The sequence below is a fragment of the Moschus berezovskii genome, chromosome 17, assembly GCF_049115385.1.
Source record: "Moschus berezovskii isolate FMDL1 chromosome 17, NW_MosBer_1.0, whole genome shotgun sequence".
NCBI lineage: Eukaryota > Metazoa > Chordata > Mammalia > Artiodactyla > Moschidae > Moschus > Moschus berezovskii.
The window spans coordinates 50,902,687-50,916,860 of NC_142476.1; the positions used below are offsets into that span (position 1 = coordinate 50,902,687).

Consider the following 14,174-nt stretch of genomic DNA (forward strand, 5'->3'; position numbering starts at 1 on the left):
AATCCAAAGACTTTTTTTTGCCCTGTAAAATTTTCCTAAACTTTGATGTGCTGTTGTTGGCAGAAGAATGCTAGTTAAAACAGATTAACAAATAACAAACAACTAGTAGCTGAAAATTTTGGAAATGCAACGTTCTTAAGGTTGTTTTGCTACTCTTGAATGTGGAGGCTTATATCCTTAGGATCTTCTTATAATTTCAGTTAGTGAAGTTTTTCCTAATTGATACATCTGTTGTTGTTGTTGTGAAGTCCCTAACTCATATCCGACTCTTTGTGACCCCATGGACCGCAGCACACCAGGCTCCTCTGTCCTCCACTATCTCCTGGAGTTTGCTCAAACTCATGTCCATTGAGTCAGTGAGCTTGCTGTCTAACCATCTCATCCTCTGTTGCCCCTTCTCCTCTTACCCTCAATCTTTCCCAGTATCAGGGTCTTTTCCAATGAGTCGGCTCTTCACGTTAGGTGGCCGAAGTATTGGAGTTTCAGCTTCAGCCTCAGCCCTTCCAGTGAATATTCAGGGTTGATTTCCTTTAGGATTGACTGGTTTGATCTCCTTGTAATTAATCCAAGGGACTCTCAAGAGTCTTCTCCAGTTGATATGATAGAAATCAGTATATCACTATTTTGCAGTATTCTTCAGAGACCCCTTTAACATAAAATGCTCTGTAACCTAAATAAATGTTAGAATCACCAGTCCAAAGAAAGAAGTTAGTTCTGCCCTAATAAGTAGCAAAATGCTAGTTTGATTTCTTTGAATGCTTATTTATCTCAGGATAAATAAGGTAAGGAGGGTTTAGAGGACCATGAGGGGTTTTTTTGGGTTTTTTTTTTTTGGTTGATGAAAGGGTATCTGAAGTAGAGGTTAGCTCTTCAAAGAGCCTTCATAGTCATTGTTACCAATGTGTTAAGCTGACTTCATCTCATTGTAGCAGTATTTGAATGGGAATGTTGAAAGTCAAATCCAGAATTCATGTGTTGCTTACTGCATAGGAGGGCATCTTCCTGGATGTGGTTTTTTGTAACTCAAACTCCCTTTGTTACTGGAAGGTCTCTCAGTGATGGAGGTGTATGACATTATGGTAGTCAGCTCAGGCTACCAAAAACCAAATACCACAGACCCAGTGGCTTAAATAACAGAAAGTTGTTTGTCGTAGTATTGAGGCTGGGAAGTCCAAGATCAAGGTGCCGACTGATTTGGTTCCTAGTGAAGGCTGTCTTTCCAGCTTGCAGATGGCCACCTTCTGGCTGTGTCCTCATATGGCAGAGAAAGGCTGAGCCAGATCTCTGATATCTCCTATAAAGACACTAATCGTAGAGAATCAGGGCCCCACCATTATGACCTAATTAAAAGAAATAAAGAACCTTTATTTTTTTAATTATTTATTTTAATTGGAAGATAATTACTTTGCAATATTGTGATGGTTTCTGCCATACATTAGTATGAATCAGCCATGAGTATACATGTGTCACCCCCATCCTGAAACCCCCTTCCATCACCCTCCCCACCCTATCCCTCTGGGTTGTCCCAGAGCACCGGCTTTGGGTGCCCTGCTTCATGCATTGAACTCACACTGGTCATCTGTTTTGCATATGGTAATGTACATGTTTCAATGCTGTTCTCTCAAATCATCCCACCCTCGCCTTCTCCCACTGAGTCCAAAAGTCTGTTCTTTACATCTGTGTCTCCTTGCTGCCCTGCATGTAGAATCGTCATTACCATCTTTCTAAATTCTATGCATATGCATTAATATACATATTTGTCTTTCTCTTTTTTATTTACTTCACTGTATAATAAGCTCCATTTTTATTCGCTTCATTAGAACTGACTCAAATGTGTTCCTTTTTATTTCTGAGTAATATTCCATTGTGTATATGTGCCATAACTTCCTAATCCATTCATCTGCTGATGAACATCTAGGTTGCTTCCATGTCCTGGCTATTGTAAATAGTGCTACTATGAACGTTGGGGTACATGTGTCTCTTTCAATTCCAGTTTCCTTGAGGTGTATGCCCAGCAGTGAAATTGCTGGGCCTTATGACCTCATTTAACCTTCATTCCTCCCATGCTCCATACAGTCACACTGGGGTGAGGTCGTCAACACGGGAACTTGGTGGGGACGTAATTCTGTCCATGTCTCTCTACTCTTTTAGTTTAGCCTCAGCTCTGGCCATCGTGCCAATAGCCAAAATCCCCCACATTTCACTCCAGAAAGGACTTTATATTCCTGCCCTCCTTGGGTGAGGATCTGGTGCTGTCACTGCCCTTTATTCACTTTACTGATGGAACTTTTGACCTTTGGATTGGAGGCTCAGAGAGTCATTCCTCAAATCTAGTGAGACATGCTGCAGAGTCTACTAGCATGGCGGCCACATGAGGGCCTCAGTTTCTGTCTGATCCATTCACTGAAGAATCCTCCGTACATGGAACAGTAGATGGCACTTATTGGGCACTCAACAGATATTTGCGGATTGAATAAGAGTTGGATGGTTATTGTACATTGTGCTTTTAATTTTCTCTCCTGCTCACCCTTCCTCAGGCTGCCCTGATAGCTCAGTTGGTAAAGAATCCACCTGCAATGCAGGAGATCCTGGTTCAATTCCTGGGTCAGGAAGATCCTCTGGAGAAGGGATAGGCTACTCATTCCAGTGTTTTTGGGCTTCCCTTGTGGTCCGTCTAGTCAAGGCTATGGTTTTTCCAGGGGTCGTGTATGGATGTGAGAGTTGGACTGTGAAGAAAGCTGATCACCAAAGAATTGATGCTTTTGAACTGTGGTGTTGGAGAAGACTCTTGAGAGTCCCTTGGACTGCAAGGAGAGCCAACCAGACCGTTCTAAAGGAGATCAGTCCTGGGTGTTCATTGGAAGGACTGATGCTAAAGGTGAAACTCTAAGACTTTGGCCACCTCATGCGAAGAGTTGACTCACTGGAAAAGACTCTGATGCTGGGAGGGATTGGGGGCGGGAGGAGAAGGGGATGACAGAGAATGAGAAGGCTGGATGGCATCACCAACTTGATGCACATGAGTTTGAGTGAACTTCGGAAGTTGGTGATGGACAGGGAGGCCTTGCGTGCTGTGATTCATGGGGTCACAAAGAGTCGGACACAACTGAGCAACTGAACTGTGGCTCGTCTGGCAAAGAATCCACCTGCAATGTGGGAGACCTGGGTTCAATCCCTGGATTGGGAAGATCCTCTGGAGAAGGGGAAGTCTACCCAATCCAGTATTCTGGTCTAGAAAATTCCATGGACTTTATAGTCCATGGGGTCGCAAAGAGTCAGACACGACTGAGCAGCTTTCACTTTCGCTCACCCTTCCTCAAGTCAAACCATATCTGGTCCTCATGAAATTCATTTTCAATACAATGATATATGCCAGAAACATAAGAAGAAATTGTGTAGCATGGCTAACATAGGATTGCTCCCAGTGAAATACAAGCATTGAGCACAGAGCCATGGAAAACTGGAAGCCGGAATCAAAATGAAGTCAGTAAAACAGATTTCATCAAACTCTTGGAATTCATAAGAACTCAGAGAAGATGTTGGCATGAATGATTTCTGACTCTTAAGATGAAAACCATGTGTTGCTACCCCAGTTTGTGTTAAATCTTGCCCATGTACGCTGGAGGAGCCATGTGACCATAGTCTTCCGCAGTGTACAAGGCAGGAGTCATCGGGAAGCCTGGCACATATTTCTCTGAAGTGTCCTCAGTGGTCAGGCTGGGTCTTCATGTTGGAGGCATCACTTTGCAAGAAAGCGGTTTTCAAGAAAAGCACAGGAGCGCCATAATATACCTCTGACTTTTATCCTAGGATCCTAATTAAAAACATGCTTAAAGACCTAATTATTTGCATATTTTCCTCCAGAGTTAACCCCTTAAAAGGATCTTTAATACCTTGCTCTACTGTTCTAACTAAATGTTTCCACATTTTTTTCCAGTTAGACTCACTGTTTCACTTCTGGAAAATATTGTGTAATTACTTCCCGATGCCGTGAAAACCCCACAGAGTCCACAGTGTTGTGGTTATTTCAGCTTTGTTCTCCCAGATCAAGTTGCATTTAATTTTTTATTTTATTCAATTAATTAGTATTAAAACGATAGTTGCTGACATGTGATTTAAGGTCTGGTACACTGTGAAGGCTTGAGTTTCTGATGAATCCAGAAATAACTCTGATATGTTGCAAAATTGCCATCACTTTCCATTTTTCTTAATTTTGGTTCTGAAATTGGATTCTGGGTTAAAATGATGGTAAAGGCAAATTTGTTCTATCAGACTACATTAATTTTTCTCTGTAACTGGTGTCTAGTATGTAGCCAGATACCTCATTTTCATTAAAAGAAAAAGAAAAAAGTACCTATTTTATTTCCAATACACTATCACAGACCAGATTACATACTAGCAACGTAAGCACTAGGGTAGTTCTTTACCTTTTCCAAAAACTGAGTAGCTGTCCTCACATACTGTTTTCTTGAGTCTATTTGACAACTTGATTGTATTTTTTTTAATGTAGTTTTAGGAAATAGTATTTGTGAGGTGTTTTTTTTTTAAGATATTATTCAGTGCTTTAAAGAAAGATTTTAAGTTCTCTATCTCAGTTTTAGTATTTTGATAGATGTACTTAAATATATTTGATTTCCTTTGTAATCCTAAGCATTTTATTTTATGCATTTAAAATCAACATTATCCTTAGAAAGGAACTGTGGGCCTCCCCACAATGCCAACAGTGGGAGAGGAGGGTCCATGATCCAAAAATGTTAAGAACTCCTGTCCTGATTAGGAGCCTTTCTAGGTGTTTGAAATTTTTAATTATTCAAAATTATTAATTATTTGAGTGTCAGCAGGTTGTGCAGAGGTAAAGAATACGCCTGCCGATGCAGGAGACACAGGTTCCATCCCTGGTTCGGGAAGATCCCCTGGAGAAGGAAATGGCAACCCACTCCAGTTATTCTTGCCTGGAAAAACCCACGCATGTACAGAGGAGCCTGGCAGGCTGCAGTTCCTGGGGTCGCAAAGAGCTGGACATGATTGAGCACAACACAACACGTGTGTCCCATAAATGTTAAGAGCTCCTGTTCTAATTAGAAATTCGGAGCCTTTCTAGATGTTTGACATTTTTGATTATTCAAAATTATTCTTTATTTTTTAGTATTGTGACTGTGCTAACAAAAAAAGTCCTTATCCTTTAGAGAAATACATGGGTTTATTTACAGAGAAGAGGAAAAGGAATGAATTGACAGCAACAACTAAGCATCCTCAAGGGGCAGCTAGACCTGGGAAGTGGCTCCAAATGACACGGTTCCTGTATGTGACCTTGAAGATGGTGCTTGTCTTTGGGGGAATCTTGAAAGTCATGCACAGGAGACCCCTTGAGTCCAGGCAGCATCTTGGAGGCTCTCCCTGTGTCACGGGGCCACTTGATCTCAGCTGAGCCTGAGAGGCTGCTCCCTTGTCCCTTTGGGTTATGCACTCAATTGTATCTGTTTGTCTGCTCCTCCTCTTTTTTTTTTTTCTTTTACTCTTTATTGAGATCTTTTTTTTTTTTTTAAATTCAAAAAAGTATAAAAAGGAAAACAAAAATAGCCTATAAACCCACTGGCCAGATTAGTCCTTTCTCTTTTTGATGAAATAAGCTCATGTACAGTTATTAGCAAATTCAAAGAGTACAGAAAAAGTCAAGAATAAAATTCTCCTTTCTTGTCCCCTTCGTATGCATACTGTGATATTTGATGCATATACTCTTCTTAAGAAACTGCATATAGATATAGAAGAACTTTTTTTATCTGAGCACAGGTTATGCTCTTTATTCTAATAGCATATAATTATAAATAAAAACTGTAAAGTAATATATGCAATCTCAAAACAAAAATAAAAAAATCAAGATTTTGAGTAGTGGGATAGAATTCGTTTCTTGCATTTTCTAAACCAGGAAATAATCTCAATAATCATTGACACTGCTGGAATAAGACAGCTCCCAACTCTTCTGATTGTGAAATGACTGTAAAGCATGGAATATACAGATATATAGATATTAATAGAGTTAATAAAACAAAAACAAACAAAACCCCAAGAGAGTGGGAGAAAAAGAAAGAAAATCGGTTGAAAAAGGGAATTGAATCAGTTGGCAAATTTCTCTGCCCCTAAGGAGCAAGTAGTTGGTCCTGAACCTCTTTCCCTGTGGCCTCTTAGAGGGACACACATTTCTCCAACCTGCCGAAGTGAGGACTTGTAAACTCGCAAGGAGACCTTCTCCACAGGATCGGGATAACTCGTCATCTGTTGTCCACGGAAGAAAGAAAGAACAACAGCCACCCTGGTTGAGCATGTAGATTGCTTCTAGTCATCTCGGTGGCCCCTCGGAGGAGGATTGGTGATCCTCGCTCTACACATGACAGCAGGCAGCTCTGAGCCAAGCCTTGTGGCTGGTGACAGGCAGAGCCAGCTGTCACCGAGGATCAGCCGGTCCCAGTGGCACACTGGCCACCGTACTTGGAAATGACATCACTACCTGCCGCAGAGCGAGAGAGCTGAAGCTGTTGTTGACAGCGACTTTGGTGTTTGTGGTTTGGGATACCGTTCACTGTAGCGGAGCTGCTTCTGCAGCATTCAACCTTGCTGGGCTCGCCCACTACTAGAACCCGTCATCTTGGAGAGTGGTATAAGCCACGTGTCACAGCCTTCCTTTCTCTGAGAAGAAACTTTCAGAAGTTGGTCCCAAGGTCAAAACAACCTCTTTCTCTCCTTAAAGCAGAGCTATAAGTGAAACTTTTAATCAAAGTCAAAAGACCCTGATTTTTTTTTTTATAGAATCATTCCTAGTATCCGCAGAACACCAGATGTCTTCTCTGGTTCTCTGTATTTGAAGGGTGCAGCTTACCCAGAGACTGGTTTTTCACCCTCCCTCCTTCTCAGTTAATAACAGGTCAGAGGGTAGAAGGACACACTCAGGGTCCACCTGAGGTCACATGGCTTTCCTTCCCACAAAGGTTTGTAATGGTCACCCATTCGTGGGCCAAGAGCAGCCTACGTGAAGCGAGGGGAGTGCGGGTGTGTCTAGACTTGGCTTGCATGAGGCCTTCGCCTCTCAAGTGACACAAAGGAAAGGAGCTCAGGCCTTCTTCAGGGGACAGCCAGGCAGGGAGGGGGATGCCATGCTGTGACAACAAAGTGACAGAAGTGGCAAATGAGACAAGAAGTGCTGGGAGCATTCATGGGTTCAGCTTCTCTTGTCCCGTTGCGTTTTGGTTCCTCTCTCTCCTGACAGATTTGGGGTTGGTCTCCCTCACAGGAGGGGACCCATAATCTGGAGCTCAGTTTTAATTATTCTTTGTTGTGTGTGTTGTGTTTAATGTATGCTATTATGATGAAACCCAAAGCGTTAGTTCTTGGTTGTGAAAGTTCCAGAGAAGCGTTGAGAGGAAAATGGAGGGAGAGATGGCTGTTGGCTAAGTTGGTGTCCAGGTTCTTGATCAGACCAAGGGCTGTGACCCTGGCACTCCAGCTGAGTCCCCACTGTCTCCCTGTCCCCTCCTCTCAGTTTTACCCTTGGCTCCAATCTGCTTTGGTTTGAAAAGACTAGAACATGTCATGTAAAAGTCCAGAACTTACTGTCTGTATTAGCTTCTGGGTGTGAATGGGCTCCTGGGCTCACAGAAGAGAGATATGTGTGGATTTACAAACCATTCCCCTCCCCTCACACATCTATAATGGACATGAATTCTTTTGACATTGAATTTTGGCCATGGATTTACTGACTTTGTGATGGAAGCTGGCGGGTAGCAGCATCTCTCTCAGATGAAGAAACTGAGCCACAAAGACAGCAGCTGGCCCTGCTGGAGCTGCCCCACCCAGTGGGCCTCCCTGCCTGCTCAGCATGTGTCCCCTCGACCGTGTGGGGTGGCTCTGAGTCAAGCATCCCAGCTCAGAGCCACCCTTCCTCCTCCCTTCCACCCAGAAGTCGTGCTGGCTGGACAGAGGACTTGCACCATCTGTGGTCTCTTAGAAAGGAGTCTGTTTTAAAGAGGCCCACTATGGAAAGGGCTCTAATAATGTCAGCCACCCAGGTGAGGGGTATCTGAGCAGCTGCCCTGATGGAAAGACCTCGGCCCTCTTAGAGGCTATGCATAAATGTCAGCATCAGCAGGTACCAAACAGGAGACGGGAGACGCGGACAATGGGACAGAAGCTCTGCCTCCTGTGCTGGACCAGAGGAAAGAGAACCGTCCTCAACTGGATTTTTAATGCCCATCCTGCCCTTGCCCTAATTGTGGTGGCTGGCTCTGGGGAACTCCCCTTAGAACCCATTACAGCCTCAGTCCCCATGAGCCTGGCCCACCCGTGCTCAGAAGCCCTGGGCCATTTTCGATTTTTAAGCTAGTTTCCCAGCGAGTTCCAGCCGACCCCCAATCCTTCCTTTCTGTGTCAGGAAGCGTTTATCATCTCTCTCTGTCTCTCTTTCTCTCACCTTGTCTTCCACTGGACCAGCTATCTGAGATTTCACTCGGCCTCTTTAAGTAGTGCTGCTGCCCCCTGGACACCATCCGAGCCTGGGATGTGGGAAATTCTCTGCTGAGTGGCCTGAACACCAAAAGCTGCTGGGTATTTCTCCTTTTGGCATTGAGACTTTACAAGTCTACATTCTTGGCATTGCCAACCAGTCAGAATAGAACAATAAACCCCAATTTTCTTTGTCATGTGAGGCTATAATTAAAATGGCAACTGGAACCAGGCATAATTTTACTGAGTGCTAAGGGGGTGGCCCACTCAGTGGTGGGTGCTTAGGGAGACGTGGGCCGGGGGGTGGACTTTAAGAGTACATCAGCTTAGCCAGAGCTGAATACTTATCCGGGACACACAACGAGAACAAACCAGAGCTTAGCGGTGCTCTTGAAGGTAAGCAAGGAAGCATTCAAAAGTGGGAGTGAGGTTGAGTGTTTCTGGGGAAGCTTCAGAGAGAAGTTGGAACTCTTGAATCCTCAGGCTTGAGGAGGAGGTAAAAGGGCTGAGGGATGAGGTGTGTTCAGAGTTGGGGACTCTCTGAGCCCAGAGGTGAGCAGGGGCCTGGAGCCAACTTGTGATGAGAGAGAACCAGCCTGTCCAGCTATGGGCAGGCCTGCTTTGTCCATGGCGACTGCTGACCCCAGAACAAAGCCATCCTGGGACCCAGTCCCCGAGCCGTTCCAGGGGAGCTGCGGCTCTGAGCAACTGCGATGTGGCGATTCCTCTCAGGATATCGGGTCCCAGGGTGCCAGGGCCTGACAGCCAGCCTGTCGTCAGCTCTTAGTATTCCTGCCGTCTTTCCCTGTCCCCTGAAGTGGCCGCTCCATTGTGGAAGGCTGTCACAAGAGGCGGTGGAGGCAGCCAGGCCTGGGAGGGCTGTCACAGCCGTTTCCAAGGGTCACTGCTCTTCATTGTAGCCCAGCTGAGAGCTTTGACGTGCATAAATTCCCACTTTAAATCCAGGGAAGAAGAGATTTCTTTTATTTTTTTCCTGAGTGGCCCCGGAGCCTCTAGAATTGATGACTGAGAGTTATGAAAATCAGGATTATAGCTTTCCCTGAGAAAGCACACTTCCTAACAACTCGTGGAGTTCTGAAAATGTGGCGGTGGTCTCACCAGTCAGTCCCCTGTCCCTCAAGGTGTTGAGTTGAGACTGAGTGACCTCTTATTAAAACCGTGACAAAAAGGAAGTAGACGTAGATGTGCAATAGAAAAGGCATGGCATCCTCTTCACACATCCAGTTTGGTGACCATTTAATCCCGCTCCCCACTTCCACTTCTATCACCCCGCCCCTCCCCCACCCTGCCTTCACAGCAAAGCTTCTCAGCTGCTATTTCATCAACAAACCTTTCAGAGCATTGTGTTTTCTTCCTCTCTTTTGCCCAACAAAGCACTGTTACAGTTTCCTCTAAGCCTCGTCCTATGAAAAGGCCATAAAGCTGTTTTCTGTCATTGATATGGTTGGTCCTGTTTATTGAACCCCCTGTGTAAGGGCCCTGTGCTATGCATACCGGCCTCACAGCAGCCTTGAGAGGCCGATACCACTTTTATTCCTAACTGATGGACAAGGAGACGGGGGCTTAGAGTGGGTGAGCCACCTGCCCATGGGGCAGTGAGCGAGGGAGCCTGGCTGTAAGGTCGGTCCCCAGAGGCCAGGGCTCACATGGAGCCTCAGCCCTGCCTCGAGGAGCAGCCCTGAAGCCCTGCGTGCCCTCCTCACCCCGCCTCTCCCTCCGCAGCTTCATCGCCGTGGAGAACATCGACAGCTACTGCGTGCTCATCTCCTCCAAGGCTGTCTACTTCCTGAGAAGCGGGGACTATGTCGACCGAGAGGCCATTTTCCTGGAGGTCAAATATGACGATCTCTACCACTGCCTTGTCTCCAAAGACCACGGGAAAGTATACGTGCAGGTCACCAAGAAGGCTGTGAACACGAGCAGCGGCGTGTCCATCCCAGGCCCTTCTCACCAGAAGCCCATGGTGAGTGCACACCTGACCCGTCTCCCAGGCCCGCCACTGCCCTGCTGATGCTTCTCAGTGGAAAGGCGTTTGCAGCACGTGAGGCTTAGGCCTGTCTGCTGTGAATCCCCAGGAGTCCTGCTTCTTAGTCCCACAGACAGAAGGCGCTCAGTGTGGTGGATGGGGTGGTGCTGCCCTCCCAGCTTCACCGCTGCTGACCCTAGGCAGGTTGCTCAACACTTGAGCCCTGGTTTCCCCTCCTTACAGTGTAGATAGGATTCCTGCCTCTGACCAGCTGTGAGGACCAGCTGATATGATGCATGTGGCTGTTTTATTCCTAAAATGGGCCTCTTCAGTGCATTGGATCTAAGATGTTAGAGCGCATGCTGGCTTCTTCCTAACTTCCCTTCTAGAATAATTGGAAGCTAACTTTTTTCCTGCACCAAGAAGCAATATGTAGCATAGGCCCCTACCCAGGGTAAAAGCTCAATAAATGTTTATAGACAAAATTTACACTTTGCCTCCAAAGGCTCCAAGATACTGTTATGGCAGGACTTTATTAAATAATGCCATTCCTATTAATAACCAGCTTACTATGTGCCAGGCTGGATTCTGAGTACTTAAAGATTATTTAATGTTGTACTGTTATTTCCCCCACTTGACTGGTAAGGAGGCTTGGTGAGGACAGGTGGCTTGCTCAGGGTTATCTGGCCAACACCAGAAGGAGCTGGGGTTCAAAGCTACATGCCTGCGAGGCACCAGAGCTGGTGGCCTGGACCAGGTCACTGCTTCTGCTCAGAGCTCGGCAGAATCTCATGTGAGGGGACCCATCTCCAGCCGTGTTCTCACTTGGAATCTTTTCTGGAAGCCCAGGTGTTAGCTCTCTTTCACCTGGAATGCTAGGATTTTCAAGCCTGCATTCGAGAATGACATACCATTCAAAATGGCCCTGCTTATCTCAGTCTTTCTGCAAATCAGAAACCGCAACCAGCCTGATTGGGCCTCTCTCCCTTGACCTTCTCCCTGCCCAGGAATGCGCTTGGGTTTGGTTTGGCTTGTGTGGGCTCCCCTGGGGTCATTGGCTTAGGTTAGGGCTGGTAGATTAACTGAGTTAACACCCAAAAGCCTGAGTATTTCCACAAGTTCCTTTTGGAGGTGGGGAACCTTGCCCAGCTGCCCTTTCACCCTTTCAAGGCAAGCAAGCTTGCTCCATAAGAAAGGCCTCAAGGCGTCTGTGTGCTTTGAACATCAGCAGACTTTAGATTTGAGTCCCAGGTCTTTGTTCTCACTTGCTTTCACCTCAGCTGACCCTCACTCCTCAGAGCAGTGGTTTCTCAGTTACAGGGAATCCCGAAGGCCGGGGGATTGTGGGTCGGATGCACAGTCACCCCGGGGTCCACCCCAGACCTCAAGTCGGCATAAACTAGGAGTAGGGCCCTGGGGATCTGTTTCTTAGAAGTACACCCCTGCTGTTTAGATCCACAGTCAGGCCGGGAGCTGCTGCCTGGGTGGATTTCAGTGGCTCGCATCCTGTGCATCTGTTTGGTTCCCCACTGTAGGGGCGAGTTATTCATTCTGTCCTCTTCCTCAGGTCCATGTGAAATCAGAGGTCCTCGCTATCAAGTTATCACAAGAAATAAACTATGCAAAGAGCCTTTACTATGAACAGCAGCTGATGTTAAGACTCAATGAAAACCAAGAGCAGTTGGAGCTGGACTCCTGAGAAACCCCAGCTGCCAGAGGGACATTCCCAAAGACAGACCCCACACCAATCAGGAGGAGAGAGGCCCATGGGCTTGGCTTAAATTTGAGGAAACCAGAATAAGGTTTGGGGGACGATATCAAAAGGGGAAGTAAATACTGATGGGGGGGGTGCAGATGGAACTGTATTCATTTGTGGGGCAAGGAACTGCTTTAGATTATGGGGAGGTAATTTGTAAAAGACATCAGTTGAATAACATTTAAAAAAAAAAAAGCGTTCCAAGATCAATCTAATTTTTAGATTGCCCTGTATTTTGTTAACATGTATATATTGATATATATACAGCTGTGTGTTTGTAAATATATAGACACGTTTCTGAACAGGGACTATGATGTGTGTAAAGGATTGTTAACTGTAAAGTAATATAAAATTATATTGGATCTTCTATTGCACTAATTCTACATGTCTAATTCAGGGTACTATCCGTGAAGAGGAATTCTTACAAGTTACAGAATGTTATGTCTTAGTCTGGGAAACGAGGGTATTCACAGTCGGGTGAGCGAGGTGAGTGACGGGTACGTCAAGAGTGACACCTTTGATACCTGCGCTCGTCCAGGCAGCAGCAGCGAACCAGTGTCCAGACCCAGAGCTGGCCCTCAGCAAGGCCTCGGGGAGTGACTCAGATGCATCTTTTATTGATTCCTCCCCCAGTTTAAAGATGGTTCTTAGAGTGTCACAGGTTGTTTTTTATCTGCCTGAATCTCTGGCCCTCTCCTGACTGGTCTTGCCAGACTCTGAGGTGTGTTCTGTTAGCACGCGTGCACGCACATCAGCATTACAAGGTTTCCTTGGATTATTATCATAGAGGCCAGTCTGAAACATTGGTAGATGCTAGCAACTTAGAAGGGAAAAAAGCCCCACAGAACCGGGTCAAAAGTCCAGAAACTTAGCAAAACCCACAGTAAGAATGTCTTCCCTCCCAAGCAGCAGTCGGAGGGGAAGGACCTGGGACTCTCTTCTTCCTAATAAAGCCGCAGGCAGACTCTCAGCTCTGCAGTCCTGGGGACCCAGTGACAGGAACACCGAGATGAGAAGGGAGAAGGAGAGAGTCAGAAAAGGGAATGAAATCTGGAGTATTAAAAAGCTGTTTTTGTAAGTTTGAGGCCAAGATTTGGCCAAAATAACTCTTGCCCTTAGTTTTAAATTCTGAACAGTGGCGAGGCCTTGAAGTGAGTGCCCTCTTCTTCCTGGGTCTTGTTTGCAGGGTTTTCTCTTTTCTGTATGGAATAACCAAGTTGGGGAGGGGTAGGCCTCGCTCTGGAATGAATGACTAGACTTGTGATTTTTAAAATTTTTATTTTAATAAATCTATTCAGTCTCTACAACCATGTCTAATGTAGCTGAGATCTAAAAGGACCCAGGGGATCAGTGGATGTGTAGAAGGTTTTGGGGTTTATAATTCATGACCCAGATCCTTCTAAGACACAAATGAAGCTAATCTGTTTTTCTTCCCCCACTTAGGGTGTGTGAGTGTGTCTGTGTGTGTGTGTTCAAAGAAACAGGAAGGGAGCTTTCATCCAGTGCTTATTAGTGCTTTGGCAAAGCAATGTCTTCAAGGCTCATCTTGAGCGCCAGGATTTATATATGGTCTTCACTGAACTTTGTCTTTGTGGACAGCAGGGTTGAAACCTGGTTCTTGAAGGAGGTGCATTTTTGGTTGTTCAGTTGGTTGGTTTTGCCAGGCGGCCATTGTGACACCAGGTGCTGCCTCCTGCAGGTTTCTCGTCCTCTTCAACAGCCTCCTGCCCTGCACCCTACAAGTGTGGCTTGTGGTTTTTGTCACCAGTCACCCACTGCCTGAGATCATGATCTCCTAAGGATGAGACTCTCAGAGGGTTGATTGTTTACATCAGTGAGCCTTCTGTCACTTTCTGGAATGAAGTCACTTGGAAGTTCTGTTGGATTGAGGAGCTTGGTGTTAGGATTATAAAGGAAATTTGCCTTGGGTTCCACTGG

The 14,174-nt window shown here is 45.7% G+C and overlaps 1 protein-coding gene and 1 non-coding gene across 7 annotated transcripts in view; both read left to right on the forward strand.

Annotated features, from left to right (window-relative positions):
• The window catches only part of VPS13D (vacuolar protein sorting 13 homolog D), a 273,340-nt gene extending 259,797 nt beyond the window's left edge, over positions 1 to 13,543 (forward strand). For all 6 annotated transcript variants that reach the window (XM_088845450.1, XM_088845451.1, XM_088845449.1 and 3 more), the window contains 2 exons: positions 10,237 to 10,477; positions 12,048 to 13,543. In XM_088845450.1, coding sequence (XP_088701576.1) covers positions 10,237 to 10,477; positions 12,048 to 12,179 — 373 coding nt within the window. In that variant the 3' untranslated portion in view covers positions 12,180 to 13,543. The remainder of the gene's footprint in view (positions 1 to 10,236; positions 10,478 to 12,047) is intronic.
• LOC129551824 (small nucleolar RNA ACA59) lies at positions 10,623 to 10,766 on the forward strand. The gene has a single exon (XR_008685141.1). It is a non-coding gene; the product is annotated as a small nucleolar RNA ACA59 (small nucleolar RNA).
• Positions 13,544 to 14,174: the final 631 nt, after the last annotated feature.